The 20,000-nt window shown below is 44.0% G+C and overlaps 1 protein-coding gene and 1 non-coding gene across 2 annotated transcripts in view; both read left to right on the top strand.

Moving 5' to 3' along the window:
• LOC133667674 (uncharacterized) overlaps positions 1-7,120 on the top strand; it is a 9,656-nt gene extending 2,536 nt beyond the window's left edge. The window contains exon 3 of the mRNA XM_062086889.1: positions 7,072-7,120. Coding sequence (XP_061942873.1) covers positions 7,072-7,120 — 49 coding nt within the window. The remainder of the gene's footprint in view (positions 1-7,071) is intronic.
• Positions 7,121-8,208: 1,088 nt separating this feature from the next.
• Positions 8,209-10,121, top strand: LOC133667698 (small subunit ribosomal RNA). Its single transcript, XR_009833319.1, has one exon. It is a non-coding gene; the product is annotated as a small subunit ribosomal RNA (ribosomal RNA).
• The last annotated feature ends 9,879 nt before the right edge of the window (positions 10,122-20,000 follow it).

Below are 20,000 nucleotides of genomic sequence, written 5' to 3'. Positions count from 1 at the left end.
TGTTCTTTCATCAAAAATTGATTTTTCGTAACTTTTCTTATCGAGAAAAAAAAAAATTATTTTTTTGAAAAAATCTATCATTGACCTTTCATTTATACCGTCATGTTAATATACTTATAATTTTTTTACTCTGAGCGATATATATAGAACGGGCGAACCGACATGATCGGGGACTTTGCGCTATACGCGTAGGACGGGCGAACCGACATGACCGGGGACTTTGCGCGTACGATCGAGCTATGGTCGAACCGACGTGACTCGGGTGTTTTTTCTTAATTTCTCGAAAAATAACCTTATAACTGGTATGTTTTTTTCATTAATCAATTTATATTTATCCTTCGCAATTTTTATATTGTTAATTTTTTCTGTTCTTTCATCAAAAATTGATTTTTCGTAACTTTTCTTATCGAGAAAAAAAAAAATTTAATTTTTTTGAAAAAATATAATATTGACCTTTCATTTATACCGTCATGTTAATATAAATTATAATTTTTCTTTACCGGGAACTCTGAACGATATATATATAGAACGGGCGAACCGACATGACCGGGGACTTTGCGCCATACGCGTAAGACGGGCGAACCGACATGACCGGGGACTTTGCGCGTACGATCGAGCTATGGTCGAACCGACGTGACTCGGGTGTTTTTTCTTAATTTCTCGAAAAATAACCTTATAACTGGTATGTTTTTTTCATTAATCAATTTATATTTATCCTTCGCAATTTTTATATTGTTAATTTTTTCTGTTCTTTCATCAGAAATTGATTTTCGTAACTTTTCTTATTGAGAAAAAAAAAATTATTTTTTTGAAAAAATATAATATTGACCTTTCATTTATACCGTCATGTTAATATAAATTATAATTTTTTTACCGGGAACTCTGAACGATATATATATAGAACGGGCGAACCGACATGACCGGGGACTTTGCGCCATACGCGTAGGACGGGCGAACCGACATGACCGGGGACTTTGCGCTATACGCGCAGGACGGGCGAACCGACATGACCGGGGACTTTGCGCTATACGCGTAAGACGGGCGAACCGACATGACCGGGGACTTTGCGCGTACGATCGAGCTATGGTCGAACCGACGTGACTCGGGTGTTTTTTCTTAATTTCTCGAAAAATAACCTTATAACTGGTATGTTTTTTCATTAATCAATTTATATTTATCCTTCGCAATTTTTTATATTCTTAATTTTTCTGTTCTTTCATCAGAAATTGATTTTTCGTAACTTTTCTTATTGAGAAAAAAAAATTTAATTTTTTGAAAAAATATAATATTGACCTTTCATTTATACCGTCATGTTAATATAAATTATAATTTTTTTACCGGGGAACTCTGAACGATATATATATAGAACGGGCGAACCGACATGACCGGGGACTTTGCGCCATACGCGTAGGACGGGCGAACCGACATGACCGGGGACTTTGCGCTATACGCGCAGGACGGGCGAACCGACATGACCGGGGACTTTGCGCCATACGCGTAAGACGGGCGAACCGACATGACCGGGGACTTTGCGCGTACGATCGAGCTATGGTCGAACCGACGTGACTCGGGTGTTTTTTCTTAATTTCTCGAAAAATAACGTTATAACTGGTATGTTTTTTTTCATTAATCAATTTATATTTATCCTTCGCAATTTTTATATTCTTAATTTTTCTGTTCTTTCATCAAAAATTGATTTTTCGTAACTTTTCTTATTGAGAAAAAAAAATTTAATTTTTTGAAAAAATATAATATTGACCTTTCATTTATACCGTCATGTTAATATAAATTATAATTTTTTTACCGGGAACTCTGAACGATATATATATAGAACGGGCGAACCGACATGACCGGGGACTTTGCGCCATACGCGTAGGACGGGCGAACCGACATGACCGGGGACTTTGCGCTATACGCGCAGGACGGGCGAACCGACATGACCGGGAACTTTGCGCCATACGCGTAAGACGGGCGAACCGACATGACCGGGGACTTTGCGCCATACGCGTAAGACGGGCGAACCGACATGACCGGGGACTTTGCGCGTACGATCGAGCTATGGTCGAACCGACGTGACTCGGGGGTTTTTTCTTAATTTCTCGAAAAATAACCTTATAACTGGTATGTTTTTTTCATTAATCAATTTATATTTATCCTTCGCAATTTTTATATTCTTAATTTTTTCTGTTCTTTCATCAAAATTGATTTTTCGTAACTTTTCTTATTGAGAAAAAAAAATTTAATTTTTTGAAAAAATATAATATTGACCTTTCATTTATACCGTCATGTTAATATAAATTATAATTTTTTTACCGGGAACTCTGAACGATATATATATAGAACGGGCGAACCGACATGACCGGGGACTTTGCGCCATACGCGTAGGACGGGCGAACCGACATGACCGGGGACTTTGCGCTATACGCGCAGGACGGGCGAACCGACATGACCGGGGACTTTGCGCGTACGATCGAGCTATGGTCGAACCGACGTGACTCGGGTGTTTTCTCTTAATTTCTCGAAAAATAACCTTATAACTGGTATGTTTTTTTCATTAATCAATTTATATTTATCCTTCGCAATTTTTATATTCTTAATTTTTTCTGTTCTTTCATCAAAAATTGATTTTCGTAACTTTTCTTATCGAGAAAAAAAAATTTAATTTTTTGAAAAAATATAATATTGACCTTTCATTTATACCGTCATGTTAATATACTTATAATTTTTTTACTCTGAGCGATATATATAGAACGGGCGAACCGACATGACCGGGGACTTTGCGCCATACGCGTAAGACGGGCGAACCGACATGACCGGGGACTTTGCGCCATACGCGTAAGACGGGCGAACCGACATGACCGGGGACTTTGCGCGTACGATCGAGCTATGGTCGAACCGACGTGACTCGGGTGTTTTTTTTTAATTTCTCGAAAAATAACCTTATAACTGGTATGTTTTTTCATTAATCAATTTATATTTATCCTTCGCAATTTTTATATTCTTAATTTTTTCTGTTCTTTCATCAAAAATTGATTTTTCGTAACTTTTCTTATCGAGAAAAAAAAATTTAATTTTTTGAAAAAATATAATATTGACCTTTCATTTATACCGTCATGTTAATATAAATTATAATTTTTTTACCGGGAACTCTGAACGATATATATATAGAACGGGCGAACCGACATGACCGGGGACTTTGCGCCATACGCGTAGGACGGGCGAACCGACATGACCGGGGACTTTGCGCTATACGCGCAGGACGGGCGAACCGACATGACCGGGGACTTTGCGCGTACGATCGAGCTATGGTCGAACCGACGTGACTCGGGTGTTTTTCTCTTAATTTCTCGAAAAATAACCTTATAACTGGTATGTTTTTCTTTCATTAATCAATTTATATTTATCCTTCGCAATTTTTTATATTCTTAATTTTTTCTGTTCTTTCATCAAAAATTGATTTTTCGTAACTTTTCTTATCGAGAAAAAAAAAATTTAATTTTTTTGAAAAAATATAATATTGACCTTTCATTTATACCGTCATGTTAATATACTTATAATTTTTTTACTCTGAGCGATATATATAGAACGGGCGAACCGACATGACCGGGGACTTTGCGCCATACGCGTAAGACGGGCGAACCGACATGACCGGGGACTTTGCGCCATACGCGTAAGACGGGCGAACCGACATGACCGGGGACTTTGCGCGTACGATCGAGCTATGGTCGAACCGACGTGACTCGGGTGTTTTTTTTTAATTTCTCGAAAAATAACCTTATAACTGGTATGTTTTTTTCATTAATCAATTTATATTTATCCTTCGCAATTTTTTATATTCTTAATTTTTTCTGTTCTTTCATCAAAAATTGATTTTTCGTAACTTTTCTTATCGAGAAAAAAAAAAATTATTTTTTTGAAAAAATCTATCATTGACCTTTCATTTATACCGTCATGTTAATATACTTATAATTTTTTTACCGGGAACTCTGAACGATATATATATAGAACGGGCGAACCGACATGACCGGGGACTTTGCGCCATACGCGTAGGACGGGCGAACCGACATGACCGGGGACTTTGCGCTATACGCGCAGGACGGGCGAACCGACATGACCGGGGACTTTGCGCGTACGATCGAGCTATGGTCGAACCGACGTGACTCGGGTGTTTTTCTCTTAATTTCTCGAAAAATAACCTTATAACTGGTATGTTTTTTTCATTAATCAATTTATATTTATCCTTCGCAATTTTTATATTCTTAATTTTTTCTGTTCTTTCATCAAAAATTGATTTTCGTAACTTTTCTTATCGAGAAAAAAAAAATTTAATTTTTTTGAAAAAATATAATATTGACCTTTCATTTATACCGTCATGTTAATATACTTATAATTTTTTTTTACTCTGAGCGATATATATAGAACGGGCGAACCGACATGACCGGGGACTTTGCGCCATACGCGTAAGACGGGCGAACCGACATGACCGGGGACTTTGCGCCATACGCGTAAGACGGGCGAACCGACATGACCGGGGACTTTGCGCGTACGATCGAGCTATGGTCGAACCGACGTGACTCGGGTGTTTTTTCTTAATTTCTCGAAAAATAACCTTATAACTGGTATGTTTTTTTCATTAATCAATTTATATTTATCCTTCGCAATTTTTATATTCTTAATTTTTTCTGTTCTTTCATCAAAAATTGATTTTTCGTAACTTTTCTTATCGAGAAAAAAAAATTTAATTTTTTGAAAAAATATAATATTGACCTTTCATTTATACCGTCATGTTAATATAAATTATAATTTTTTTACCGGGAACTCTGAGCGATATATATAGAACGGGCGAACCGACATGACCGGGGACTTTGCGCCATACGCGTAGGACGGGCGAACCGACATGACCGGGGACTTTGCGCTATACGCGCAGGACGGGCGAACCGACATGACCGGGGACTTTGCGCGTACGATCGAGCTATGGTCGAACCGACGTGACTCGGGTGTTTTTCTCTTAATTTCTCGAAAAATAACCTTATAACTGGTATGTTTTTTTCATTAATCAATTTATATTTATCCTTCGCAATTTTTTATATTCTTAATTTTTTCTGTTCTTTCATCAAAAATTGATTTTTCGTAACTTTTCTTATCGAGAAAAAAAAAATTTAATTTTTTTGAAAAAATATAATATTGACCTTTCATTTATACCGTCATGTTAATATACTTATAATTTTTTTACTCTGAGCGATATATATAGAACGGGCGAACCGACATGACCGGGGACTTTGCGCCATACGCGTAAGACGGGCGAACCGACATGACCGGGGACTTTGCGCCATACGCGTAAGACGGGCGAACCGACATGACCGGGGACTTTGCGCGTACGATCGAGCTATGGTCGAACCGACGTGACTCGGGTGTTTTTTTTTAATTTCTCGAAAAATAACCTTATAACTGGTATGTTTTTTTCATTAATCAATTTATATTTATCCTTCGCAATTTTTTATATTCTTAATTTTTTCTGTTCTTTCATCAAAAATTGATTTTTCGTAACTTTTCTTATCGAGAAAAAAAAATTTAATTTTTTTGAAAAAATATAATATTGACCTTTCATTTATACCGTCATGTTAATATAAATTATAATTTTTCTTTACCGGGGAACTCTGAACGATATATATAGAACGGGCGAACCGACATGACCGGGGACTTTGCGCCATACGCGTAGGACGGGCGAACCGACATGACCGGGGACTTTGCGCTATACGCGCAGGACGGGCGAACCGACATGACCGGGGACTTTGCGCGTACGATCGAGCTATGGTCGAACCGACGTGACTCGGGTGTTTTTCTCTTAATTTCTCGAAAAATAACCTTATAACTGGTATGTTTTTCTTTCATTAATCAATTTATATTTATCCTTCGCAATTTTTTATATTCTTAATTTTTTCTGTTCTTTCATCAAAAATTGATTTTTCGTAACTTTTCTTATCGAGAAAAAAAAAATTTAATTTTTTTGAAAAAATATAATATTGACCTTTCATTTATACCGTCATGTTAATATACTTATAATTTTTTTTTACTCTGAGCGATATATATAGAACGGGCGAACCGACATGACCGGGGACTTTGCGCGTACGGTCGGGCCACCGAACCGACATGACTCGGGCATTTTTTTCTTAATTTCAAATAACATTATAACCTAGTATGTGCACACCATTAATCAATTTATATTTATCCTTTGCAGTTTTATAATTGTTACTAATTTTTTTTTGTTTCTTACAGCTAAAAGGTCGTTTTCTTCGCTTTCTTATCAGGAAAAAAGGAACGGCTTTTTGAAAAAATCTAGCTCTGACCTTTCATTTCACTACCATCCTGTTAATATATTTGTAATTTTTTTTACCAATTTGTATAATGATAATGATCATCGATCGAAGTCTAAGTTCCAGCGTACCCTCCGCTCGGTCTGTCGCTACAGCGGTTTTGCACCATAAGCGGCCGTGCATTAGCCCGGTCGGCGCCGACATGGTGGCCGGCCGTTCGGTTACTGTAAGAGAAGCGACGGTCCGGTGCGGCCGGGCGGAGCAGCGTCGGGCGCGTGTCCGTTCTACGATCTCGGTCGAGATACGGTACACCGCTCCTCGGGAAATACTTTCTCGACTGTTTCTGTCAGTTCTTACCGATCTTTCTCCACACTGCATAGCCGCGAGTCGGTGTCTATGACCGAATGGCTCTTGAGCGGCAAAGCGACCTATAGGGGGACGCTGGTGACCTGTATGTATGGCTTTTGCCATGTGTACTTGTACGACTGAGCATCAACTTTTAGCCTCGAGCGATCAGGCCTTTCTAACACCTAAGGATATATAAATCCCTAGGGCGTACGGGCGTGTCGAATAGTTCTTGGTGGCTTGCAATACGACACGTTTCGTATGATGAGCTTTGAGTTTGTAAAAGTGAGAGAAAAGAAACGACGTGCGATGTTATTGTAACACCACGTTGTTAAATAAAACACAATATTATATTATAATTTTTATATATATGATATTGTGAAGTATGATTCTTGAAATTGTGAATGAACAGGGCATATTGTGGAAGTGCTGATATTACATTGGGATATGCCTCAGCGTGAATTTATATTACGCGCTTTATGAAATTAAATTTTTTCAAAGGTTACCAAATGTTTAGCATGCTTGATACGTGCTCGAATATTTATAAAGACCTATTGTAGTCGATCGGTGAGGGCACCGACGACGAAAAATATATATATGTCAAAATTGGCAAAATATATTAATAATAAACTAAGATCCCTGGTTGATCCTGCCAGTAGTCATATGCTTGTCTCAAAGATTAAGCCATGCATGTCTCAGTACATGCCGAATTAAGGTGAAACCGCGAATGGCTCATTAAATCAGTTATGGTTCATTAGATCGTGGACACATTTACTTGGATAACTGTGGTAATTCTAGAGCTAATACATGCAAACAGAATTCCTCTCAGAGATGGGAGGAATGCTTTTATTAGATCAAAACCAATCGGTGCACCGCTCCTCAAGGAAATACTTTCTCGACTGTTTCTGTCCAGTTCTTTTCGATCTTTCTCCACTGCATAGCGCGAGTCAGTGTCTATGACCAGATATCGGCTCTTAGGCGGCAGAAGCGACCGCCAGGACGCTGGTGACCCTGTATGTGGCTTTGCCATGTACTTGCTCGCGACGAAGAGCATCGCTTTTTTAGCCTCGAGCGATCAGGCCTCACACACCTAAGGATATATAAATCCCTGCGGGCGTACAGGCGTCATCGAACAGTTCTTAGTGGCTTGCAATACGACACCATTCTTGCCAATTGAGAGCTTTAGTTGTAAGTGAGAAAGAAACGACGATGATATTATTGTAACACCCCATTGTTAAATAAAACACAATATTATATTATAAATTTTATACTTATATGATATTATGGAAATATGGATCTTGAAATTGTGATAATAAAGGCATATTGTGGAAGTGCTGATGATATTACATTTAGGATATGCCTCAGCGTGATTTATATTCACTTTATGAGGTGGGTATTCAAAAGGTTACCAAATGTTTAGCATCAGCCCAAGTGCATTATCAGTATTTATAAAGACTATTATGTGATCGATCGATGAGGGCATAACGGCAGAAAAATAATATCTATATATATGTCAAAATTGGCAAAATATATTAATAATAAACTAAGATCCCTGGTTGATCCTGCCAGTAGTCATATGCTTGTCTCAAAGATTAAGCCATGCATGTCTCAGTACATGCCGAATTAAGGTGAAACCGCGAATGGCTCATTAAATCAGTTATAGTTCATTAGATCGTGGACACATTTACTTGGATAACTGTGGTAATTCTAGAGCTAATACATGCAAACAGAATTCCTCTCAGAGATGGGAGGAATGCTTTTATTAGATCAAAACCAATCGGTGGCGGACGGCTCGTCCGTTCGTCCATCGTTTGTTTTGGTGACTCTGAATAACTTTGTGCTGATCGCATGGTCATCTAGCACCGGCGACGCATCTTTCAAATGTCTGCCTTATCAACTGTCGATGGTAGGTTCTGCGCCTACCATGGTTGTAACAGGTAACGGGAATCAGGGTTCGATTCCGGAGAGGGAGCCTGAGAAACAGCTACCACATCCAAGGAAGGCAGCAGGCGCGCAAATTACCCACTCCCGGCACGGGGAGGTAGTGACGAAAAATAACGATACAGGACTCATCCGAGGCCCCGTAATCAGAATAGTACACTTTAAATCCTTTAACGAGGACCAATTGGAGGGCAAGTCTGGTGCCAGCAGCCGCGGTAATTCCAGCTCCAATAGCGTATATTAAAGTTGTTGCGGTTAAAAGCTCGTAGTTGAATCTGTGTGTCACAGTGTCGGTTCACCGCTCGCGGTGTTTAACTGGCATTATGTGGTACGTCCTATCAGTGGGCTTAGCTCCTTGCGGGCGGTCCAACTAATATCCCATCGCGGTGCTCTTCACTGAGTGTCGAGGTGGGCCGATACGTTACTTTGAAAAATTAGAGTGCTTAAAGCAGGCTACCTTTGCCTGAATACTGTGTGCATGGAATAATGGAATAGGACCTCGGTTCTATTTTGTTGGTTTTCGGAACCCCGAGGTAATGATTAATAGGGACAGATGGGGGCATTCGTATTGCGACGTTAGAGGTGAAATTCTTGGATCGTCGCAAGACGGACAGAAGCAAGCATTTGCCAAAAATGTTTTCATTAATCAAGAACGAAAGTTAGAGGTTCGAAGGCGATCAGATACCGCCCTAGTTCTAACCATAAACGATGCCAGCCAGCGATCCGCCGAAGTTCCTCCGATGACTCGGCGGGCAGCTTCCGAAACCAAAGCTTTTGGGTTCCGGGGGAAGTATGGTTGCAAAGCTGAAACTTAAAGGAATTGACGGAAGGGCACCACCAGGAGTGGAGCCTGCGGCTTAATTTGACTCAACACGGGAAACCTCACCAGGCCCGGACACCGGAAGGATTGACAGATTGATAGCTCTTTCTTGATTCGGTGGGTGGTGGTGCATGGCCGTTCTTAGTTGGTGGAGCGATTTGTCTGGTTAATTCCGATAACGAACGAGACTCTAGCCTGCTAAATAGACGTAACTTATGGTATCTCGAAGGCCCTCGGCTTCGGTCGGTGAGTTTTACTACCAACGTACAAACAAATCTTCTTAGAGGAACAGGCGGCTTCTAGCCGCACGAGATTGAGCAATAACAGGTCTGTGATGCCCTTAGATGTTCTGGGCCGCACGCGCGCTACACTGAAGGAATCAGCGTGTTTTCCCTGGCCGAAAGGCCCGGGTAACCCGCTGAACCTCCTTCGTGCTAGGGATTAGGGCTTGCAATTATTCCCCATGAACGAGGAATTCCCAGTAAGCGCGAGTCATAAGCTCGCGTTGATTACGTCCCTGCCCTTTGTACACACCGCCCGTCGCTACTACCGATTGAATGATTTAGTGAGGTCTTCGGACTGGTGCGCGGCCAATGTCTCGGCATTGCCGATGTTACCGGGAAGATGACCAAACTTGATCATTTAGAGGAAGTAAAAGTCGTAACAAGGTTTCCGTAGGTGAACCTGCGGAAGGATCATTAACGAATGAAACATACAAAAGAGAATGCGTAACAAAAAGAGATAAACAAGGAGAAGGATAAAATGGAATTTCGATTCCATTACCAAATACAAAATGTACTTTGTACATCGAACGAATAATGAAATCACGGAACGATGGCTTACGTGAGGAGGGAAAGAAAAGAAATCCCTTCCGTCCGTTGTATCCGTTGATTTCGATCATTTTCGAATTTTTTTTTCTTACCAGACACGAAAATTCGACACGAAGAGAGAGGGAATAACGATAAATAAGCTCGAAGAGACGCTTGCGTGAAGGTCTATTTATCGAATAAACGGACCCGCCGTCTCGACGAGATGAATGTCGTTATGGTACGCAAAAAAGATACAAAGGGACGCTTGCGTGAGATCGTCGTCGTCGTGTGTGCGTTTACGGATGCATATACGGACGCGATCCGCCGTCTCGATGATGTATATTTTTAATAAAGATTTATAAAGGTACGGTTTGCACGTACGTGTACGTATCACGTATGTATATGCATAATGGTATATACAAAATGATAAAAAAGAAAAAAAAAGCGCTTGCGTGAGGTCGAATTTTTAAATGACCCGCCGCTTTAATAACATTACGTCCCTACTGAAATATATTGAAAACACAAAAATAAAATGACAAATGGCTTGACAACACAATAAGGCGCTTGCGTGAGGTCTTTTTTAAATAGACCCGCCGTCTTTATGAACGTATATGCGTGCGTTGCGTATGTGTATGTATATAGATACGTGCAAGAAAAGTACCAAATTCACATTTCTGTACCTCCTTTCTCTTTTTTTATTTTCGTTGCCTGAGCTCCCGTTATAAAACGGGAGATGGACGAGGACCGCACACCAAGACTTTGGGATCGAACGAAGCTGTCGAGATAATGATAATCGAAAAAGCGGTAAGGACAAGTAGCGCGTCGATAGTAAAACGAAATCGAAGGATGGACGAGCCGCCGTCGAACTTTGTTTCGCGACGTTCTCTTCGATGGATACCAGTTCGACCTCTTTTCTCTTATACGCTATAATCATTCTCGAATCGTGCTTCCTACCCATGGGTGGATGGTGTGATGGTCGTCGTCGTTGTAAGCTTTAAACCGACGAAACCAAGAACGGCGAAACCAAGATGCATCGCGTCGACGTGAGCCCGATTTTATCGCTTCTTATTTAAAAGTTGAAACGTTGTTCGTTCAGAGGGAATATCGAATTATGTTCGGTTATACAGAGAGGCCATCGTGTCGTGAGTCGGACACCCGTACCGTTAGCGGATATTCGCTTCGGAAATTGGGAGGTAAGACCGCTCGAGGCCAACCGAAATTCGTATCCCATCGAATTTTATCGAGAATGCAATATATACCTGAACGAATTATAGTTTTCAATATCAATTTTTTAAGCGTATGGGCTCTGCGACCATGCTTCGAAGAAGAGTCGTTCTCTCAGGTTGACGACGGTTTAAGAAAAAAAAGGATTCGTATCGGGGAGTATCCTCGTCGTTTCCTTAATATAAAAAATAAAAAAGAAAAATACGATTACCTGAACGGTGGATCACGTTACGCATGGCTCGTGGGTCGATGAAGAACGCAGCTAATTGCGCGTCAACGTGTGAACTGCAGGACACATGAACATCGACATTTTCGAACGCACATTACAGTCCACGAATTACAATTCCTGGACCACGCCTGGCTGAGGTCGTTCACGTAACCCAAATACTGCTTGCGTTGCGTATCGTTACTCTTCACGTACATTTGATCCTTTTTTCTCTCTTTTTTTGTAATCCCGCCGTCGTTCTTTAAAATCGAACGTTTCCGAGTCGGAGTGTCAAAAATCCGAAGGAGGACAGTTACAAAGGAGGAAGATGCGCGACGTACGAAGAACGGTGTTGGACGTTCGATTGGCGTTCGTCGCGGTCGTGACCGAGACTACAGAAATCAATGCAATAATATCTCTTAGCATTAGTGATGCATATAGCTTAACCAAATGCCTTCAGGCCTGCGGAAATTCCACAATATCAAATGCGTCTAAACCATTTTTTTGTAAGCGGATAACCGCCGTGTTTTCTCTCCACGTCTGCTCATTCAACGCGTTATTTCGTACCCGCCACTGCTTCGATTCGTCCGTCTTTGGATCACGATTATACCGCGCCCCTAACGTCGTCTGAAATTAATATTTCTGCGATACTGTGAAGGAAAGGATAAAATATGGGAGTTTAATATCGAGAGAGGAGGAAGAGATCCCTTGATGGCGCGTGATGATTGCCGTTCGTCGAGATTGTTAAAGAAAAGAGAGAGAGAGAAGAGCCCCAGGAATCGGAATACCCACTCCGTTCCTTCGTGTGTATCATACTCTGTCGGAACTATCCGCTGGACCGTCACATCAACGTGCACGCGAGTCCTTAAGCGATACGTTTTCGTACCAGAGATCGAAGACTCCACGGAGATAATAGGATACGTAAGATGAGGACGAGTACGATTCTCTTTGGCGAGGCTTTTCTTTCGTTTTCTTTTTCCTTTTCGAGACGACAAATTATGGCATCTCCGCGCAGAGGAAGAGAAATTTCCTGAATCTAGTGTTGGTCATCCCATGCCTTTTTCGTTGTCTATCGCCGGACCGCATGTCCATGTCGGTCGTCCAGTCCCCGAAACGGCTCGTGATATTTTTCCTTGCGTGAGTTTCACTTTGCCTCATTTTGTTTTTTCTCTTTTTCTCTGTACAGCAGTAAAGAGACTCGTGCACGCCTCGACGTACCATCCCCGGCCTGTTCATCGTCTTTGATGGATCAGGGTATTATAATCAGGTTGAGCTTCGAAGGCGTGTATCGGTGATTTCGATCTCTGTACAGATGAGAAAACGACGGAGGTTTTAAAAAGTAGGAACCGCTGGAATTGTCAACGGAAGCTAAAATAGAGGACGGGCGTTAAAACAAAACCGATATTCGGACATCTTGCGTGAGTCTGGACTCGAACATGAATACGACATACGATAATTGGCACTATGGTGCGGTGCATATTTAAAACACTACGATTGCAAAAAGGAAATATTCTTCTTCTTCTTCGCAATAATACTCTTTTCTTTCATTACCTTCTTTTTATTTTTTCTCTCTGGCTGTAACTTCATCGTACAAATAAAAAAAAAGAGAGTAAGTTCGACTCATTGGGATTTTGCGTCTGGACGTAAATAAAAAGTTACTCGTTGGTACAATCGAGATCGGGATGTGCGAGCATAACGATTGATGGGGATGATACAGTGCCTCCACATCGAGCCGACCCGACCGTTGTCCATACGAGAATTTCCCCGCCTGCCTGAAATTTCGAACGATGAGAGTCGATGTCTCTTTATGTATCGATGCAAGGATACGTACCAATAATATACATGGGAGAGAAAAAGAAGGGGAAAAGTATTTGTAATACGAAAAGAAAGGAGAGATATCTAGCGAAGACGCAAGGGAAAATTCTTCTTCCATTTCGAATTTTTATTTTTTTTTCCTTTTTCCTCCTTCTATTCGAATTTAATTAAAAAAAAAAAGGAGGAAGAAAAGGAAAAATATAACCTTCTCTCGTTAACTTTCTTATTCTTCTCGTTGGTACACGCTACATGTCACGAATATATTTCGTGTTATACGTAGAGACGACCTCAGAGTAGGCGAGATTACCCGCTGAATTTAAGCATATTAATAAGCGGAGGAAAAGAAACTAACAAGGATTTCCTTAGTAGCGGCGAGCGAACAGGAATGAGCCCAGCACTGAATCCCGCGGTACCGCCGCTGGGAAATGTAGTGTTCGGGAGGATCCGTTTATCCCGTGACGTCGAACTGCGTCCAAGTCCATCTTGAATGGGGCCATTTACCCGTAGAGGGTGCCAGGCCCGTAGTGACCGGTACGCGTTTCGGGAGGATCTCTCCTTAGAGTCAGGTTGCTTGAGAGTGCAGCCCTAAGTGGGTGGTAAACTCCATCTAAGGCTAAATACTACCACGAGACCGATAGCGAACAAGTACCGTGAGGAAAGTTGAAAAGAACTTTGAAGAGAGAGTTCAAGAGTACGTGAAACCGTTCAGGGGTAAACCTGAGAAACCCAAAAGATCGAATGGGGAGATTCATCGGCAACGATGCTGGCTCCCGTTGGTGCGCGATGCTCCGGATGAATCCTCGTGGTTCATCGGCGAGGGCACACCACCTTCGGCAGAATGTTCCGGCATCGTAGTCGTGCACTTCTCCCCTAGTAGAACGTCGCGACCCGTTGTGTGTCGGTCTACGGCCCGAGAGGGCGCCTGTCGCGTCGCTTCGCGCGCACGCGGCAGACCCTCGGTCGCCTGGCCGGCTGCACGACGGTACTCGCACGGTATCGGGCCGCAACCAATCCATTTTTTCGAATGTGTGTGCGTCAGGCCCGCCGCAAGCTCGGTCAGTTCTTACCCGGAGGCACGGACCTGGTGCCGTCCCCGGGCCTGGCCAGCTGTTAGCAGGCGGTGTCCTTGGACTGGCCAAGACTCGAATTACCGGTCGGCGACGCTATTGCTTTGGGTACTCTCAGGACCCGTCTTGAAACACGGACCAAGGAGTCTAACATGTGCGCGAGTCATTGGGATGCAAAAACCTAAAGGCGAAATGAAAGTGAAGATCGGACTTTGTGCCGATCGAGGAGGATGGGCCGCGTTACTATGCGGCCCCGCACTCCCCAGGGCGTCTCGTTCTCATTGCGAGAAGAGGCGCACCTAGAGCGTACACGTTGGGACCCGAAAGATGGTGAACTATGCCTGGTCAGGACGAAGTCAGGGAAACCCTGATGGAGGTCCGTAGCGATTCTGACGTGCAAATCGATCGTCGGAACTGGGTATAGGGGCGAAAGACTAATCGAACCATCTAGTAGCTGGTTCCCTCCGAAGTTTCCCTCAGGATAGCTGGCACTCGACCGTTTCTCATCGAACGCGTACGAGTCTCATCTGGTAAAGCGAATGATTAGAGGCCTTGGGGCCGAAACGACCTCAACCTATTCTCAAACTTTAAATGGGTGAGATCTCTGGCTTGCTTGGATCATGAAGCCACGAGATTTTGGATCAGAGTGCCAAGTGGGCCAATTTTGGTAAGCAGAACTGGCGCTGTGGGATGAACCAAACGCAGAGTTAAGGCGCCTAAGTCGACGCTTATGGGATACCATGAAAGGCGTTGGTTGCTTAAGACAGCAGGACGGTGGCCATGGAAGTCGGAATCCGCTAAGGAGTGTGTAACAACTCACCTGCCGAAGCAACTAGCCCTGAAAATGGATGGCGCTGAAGCGTCGCGCCTATACTCCGCCGTCAGCGGCAAGTGGGGAGGCACGTGAGTCCCGCTCTCGGGCGGGACCGTCCTCCATGAAGCCCTGACGAGTAGGAGGGTCGCGGCGGTGTGCGCAGAAGGGTCTGGGCGTGAGCCTGCCTGGAGCCGCCGTCGGTGCAGATCTTGGTGGTAGTAGCAAATACTCCAGCGAGGCCCTGGAGGACTGACGTGGAGAAGGGTTTCGTGTGAACAGCCGTTGCACACGAGTCAGTCGATCCTAAGCCCTAAGAGAAATCCTATGTAAATGAGGTGTCCTAAGATCATACACACAAACATATAAAAATTGAAATATGAGACCAGAAACACACCCATTGGGCGAAAGGGAATCCGGTTCCTATTCCGGAACCCGGCAGCGGAACCGCATACCATTCGGGCCCTCGTAAGAGTGTTCGTCGGGGTAACCCAAAATGACCTGGAGACGCCGTCAGGAGATCCGGGAAGAGTTTTCTTTTCTGTATAAGCGTTCGAGTTCCCTGGAAACCTCTAGCAGGGAGATAGGGTTTGGAACGCGAAGAGCACCACAGTTGCGGCGGTGTCCGGATCTTCCCCTCGGACCTTGAAAATCCAGGAGAGGGCCACGTGGAGGTGTCGCGCCGGTTCGTACCCATATCCGCAGCAGGTCTCCAAGGTAAAGAGCCTCTAGTCGATAGATTAATGTAGGTAAGGGAAGTCGGCAAATTGGATCCGTAACTTCGGAATAAGGATTGGCTCTGAGGAGCGGGGCGTGTCGGGCTTGGTCGGGAAGCGGGTTTGGCTGACGTGCCGGGCCTGGGCGAGCTGAACGGGGCGTGGTCTTGTACCTCGCACCCCGGATCGAGCTCGGTCCCGTGCCTTGGCCTCCCGCGGATCTTCCTTGCTGCGAGGCTTCCGTGGCGGCTTTGCCGTCGTGGTCGCTCTCTTCGGCCGCCATTCAACGCTCAGCTCAGAACTGGCACGGACTAGGGGAATCCGACTGTCTAATTAAAACAAAGCATTGCGATGGCCCCCGAGGGTGTTGACGCAATGTGATTTCTGCCCAGTGCTCTGAATGTCAACGTGAAGAAATTCAAAAAGCGCGGGTAAACGGCGGGAGTAACTATGACTCTTGGTAATCAAATGCCTCGTTATTTTAATAGCGGTAGCGCTCCGCCCGCGCAAGAACCATCGACGCCGCTGCAACGAGCGTGATATATATCGTCAACCGATCACGCCACCTAAGATCGTGAAAGCAATACGCTGCCGGAGGCGGAAAGCAATACGCCGTTAAAAGCGGAGGGCAACACGCCTCCGGGGGCGAAAAGCAATACGCCGCTCTGGGCGAAAAGCAGTACGCCGCTGGGGTTCGCGAAGCAATACGCCGCGGGTCCTGGAAACAGGACTTCTGCGGTGGTGCGAGCGGCGGGCCTCCAGTGGTTGGGATTGTGTGCCCTGGCGGTCGGACGTGTTTGCGCTGTTGCGGCGGCTAGTGACGCACCCGGAGAGGTGTGGCGCGCAAGCGGTGGTCGGTTCGGAACGGAGCTCTTGAGAGTAATAGTTGCTGGGGGCATGAAGCGCAATACAGAGCCTCTTATGCCCCAAGTCGTAGTTCGTACCTCCACGTGGTCCCGCTGGAATGCCTATCGATTGCTCTTCGGAGAATCATAGAGTTCGAAACCGGCTACGGCGAGGAATGGGCGGTGAGGTGCACACCGATGGGGAGCAGCGACCCCACCTACCCATAGCTAAGAGAGCGAGCGGTCGGCCGGCCGCTGGTGCTAAAAAAAAAAAAAAAAAAAAAAAAAAAAATTTTTTTTTTTTTTTTTTCACGGAAGGTGAATTGAGGGTACCTTGTGCCCACAACGTAAGTTAAACTTACGTATCGAATAAGTCTAGTGGCTGGCGGATCGTTCGCTCCCTTCGATGGCTTGTGCCACGACCTGGAACGGACCTGGAAAAGAGACGGAACAATTGGAAAAGTGTTGGGGGCACTCAAACTTCCCAAGATATCAAAAAAACAATCAAAACATAATGTCAAGAAACAGAGGAGCCTCGGACGCGGGAGCCCCCGGCCTGGGACTCCCGTGGCGGACTTGTCCGCAACAGATGAGAGGGCCACCGGTGACGACCAATGCTTATCCCCGGACCACGATTTGGATATGATAAATTTACCATTGAGCGGGCAGATTAAATGTTATTGGTGCTCAAAAGGAAAAGATATTAGATTCCTCCAGGAATCGCAATACATAAACATAAAGACACGCAACACCCCCAAGAAGTAATTATATGGAGGTGCGCTGCATGCCATAAGGAGTTCGAAAAGCTCCATGGCTGCAGGTGCCACTTACCAAAGTGTAAGGGCGAAAAATATGGGAGGGTGTTGCAAAATTCAAATGCGAGTCCTGCGAGGAATCGTTCCTATCGCAAAGAGGATTGTCTATGCATGAGAGACATAGACATCCGGCGATAAGGAACCAAAAGAGCACAAAGCACAAGTCAGGAAATACAAGACCAGTCAGTAGAGCCTCGGTCTGGTCTAAAGACGAAACGGATCTATTAATCAAATTAAACCAGCGCTACAAACATTTAAAACAACCAAATGTAGCGCTGAGAGAATATTTCCCCGACAAGACCCTGAAACAAATAAGCGACAAAGGAGGCTCCTGCCCGTTCAAGAAGAAGAAGTGGCCACAACTCAAAGCGAAGCAAGATCTCCTTCCTCCGAGTCCTCGGAAGAAAGCATTTACGAATCGGCCACGGAGGACGAAGGAGGAGGAGAAATACGAGAAACGGCTCAACAAGAAGACCGCTGGCAAGAGCCGTTTCTCAATATATAACATCGAACCACCTCGACGAAGGAGACTTCCTTCGAGGGTGGAAAAGAAAATTGAAAGACTAGCAACTGCAAGAAACATTAAGCAAGAAGAAGTAGAGGTGCTACTTCAAAAATTTGTCGATTCCCTCAAAGAAGGAACGCAGCACGAAGAAGGGAATCGACTAAGACAAAAAGGAGCAACAAAGAAGGGAAGAGGACCACCCATAACAAGAGGAAAAAGTTTCTATACGCCAAGCACCAGGAGCTATACAGAAAATGCCCAAGGAAGCTCCTGGACTTGGCAATAATGGGTGAGTCAGGTAGGGAGAAGAAGCGATCAGTCTCCCTGGGGCCGACTCAGTGGGTCCACTATATAAAAATCTATGGGGCAAAAGTGGTCCGGAAAAATTGGCGAATTTGCAACCCCAAAACAACAAAATAGAAATAGGCGAGATTTGGACTCCCATCACAATGGGAACCTATTGGAAAAATTCAAGAAAATTAAGGTCGATACGGCAGCCGGTATCGACCAAATAAAAGCTCCACCTGAGAAAAAAAGGAGCGCTGCACGTCTTTGCCAAACTGTGTAATCTTCTTATGCTGCACCGAATATACCCAGCACAGTGGAAGATAAACCGAACCACGCTTATTCCCAAACCGGGAAAGAGCGCGGAAGAGGTTGAGAACTGGAGACCAATTACCATCGGGTCTCTGCTGGGAAGAATATATTCGGCAATGATCGACCGGAAACTACGGTCAAAAATTAAGCAGCACCCAAGACAAAGGGGTTTACACAGGAGGACGGCTGCAAAAACAACATAGCCATCCTCAGCAGCGCTCTGGCCAAAATGAAAGAGGAATCAGGTGGAGTTATTACAGTAATTGATATATCAAAAGCGTTTGATACGGTTCCCCATGAAGCAATCAGCAAAGGGCTGGAAACGAAAGGAGTGCCAAGTCTCGTCAGCAAATATGTGCAAGACATGTACAGGGGTTGCAAAACAGTTATTCATTGTAAAGATAAAACATTGCCCGTGGACTTACTGAGAGGGTCAAGCAGGAGACCCGCTATCTCCCTTACTTTTAATTTAACAATTGATCCCATAATTGGGATTCTTGACGAGACGACGGAGGGCGTCAAACTCGGAAGCGAGAACGTTTCAGTTCTCGCTTTCGCAGACGATATTGTCCTCTTGGCGAAGGACAAAGAAACAGCCGAAAAACAAAATCGGCTGTTGTACGAACACCTAAAAGAATTAAACATGAAAGTATCCGCCGAAAAATGTGGCACATTCCACATCCAACACAAATTGAAGACGTGGTTCCTCAAAGATCCGCAACTGACGTTGGGTCAGCAGAGTATACCATATGCTGACCCAGAAAAAGCAATAAAGTACTTAGGAACCACGCTCAATCCATGGAGGAATGTGCCAAGCCTCGATCAAAGAGATCATCGACGCAGCAAAAAGCGTCACGAGACTGAAACTAAAACCACACCAAAAAATCAACTTAATAAGAATCTACCTCTTGCCGAGGTACATACACAAATTGGTGGCGAATCCTCCTCCGTTGGGCACGCTAGACCAAATCGATCATGAAATAAAGCAAATAATAAAACAAATACTGCACCTCCATCCGTCCACAACGGACGGAGTGATATACACTGAAAAAAGTCACGGAGGTCTAGGTGTCCAACGAGTGGCCAACATTGTAAAGTTGGCCAAATTAAGAAATAGCGTACAAATGACAAGATCACAGGATATCGCCACCAAAACAGCATTCGAGAGGCA

The sequence above is a fragment of the Apis cerana genome, unplaced genomic scaffold (genome assembly GCF_029169275.1).
Source record: "Apis cerana isolate GH-2021 unplaced genomic scaffold, AcerK_1.0 scaffold1_AcerK, whole genome shotgun sequence".
Taxonomy (NCBI): Eukaryota; Metazoa; Arthropoda; class Insecta; order Hymenoptera; family Apidae; genus Apis; species Apis cerana.
This window is presented reverse-complemented; position numbering and strand designations above follow the sequence as displayed.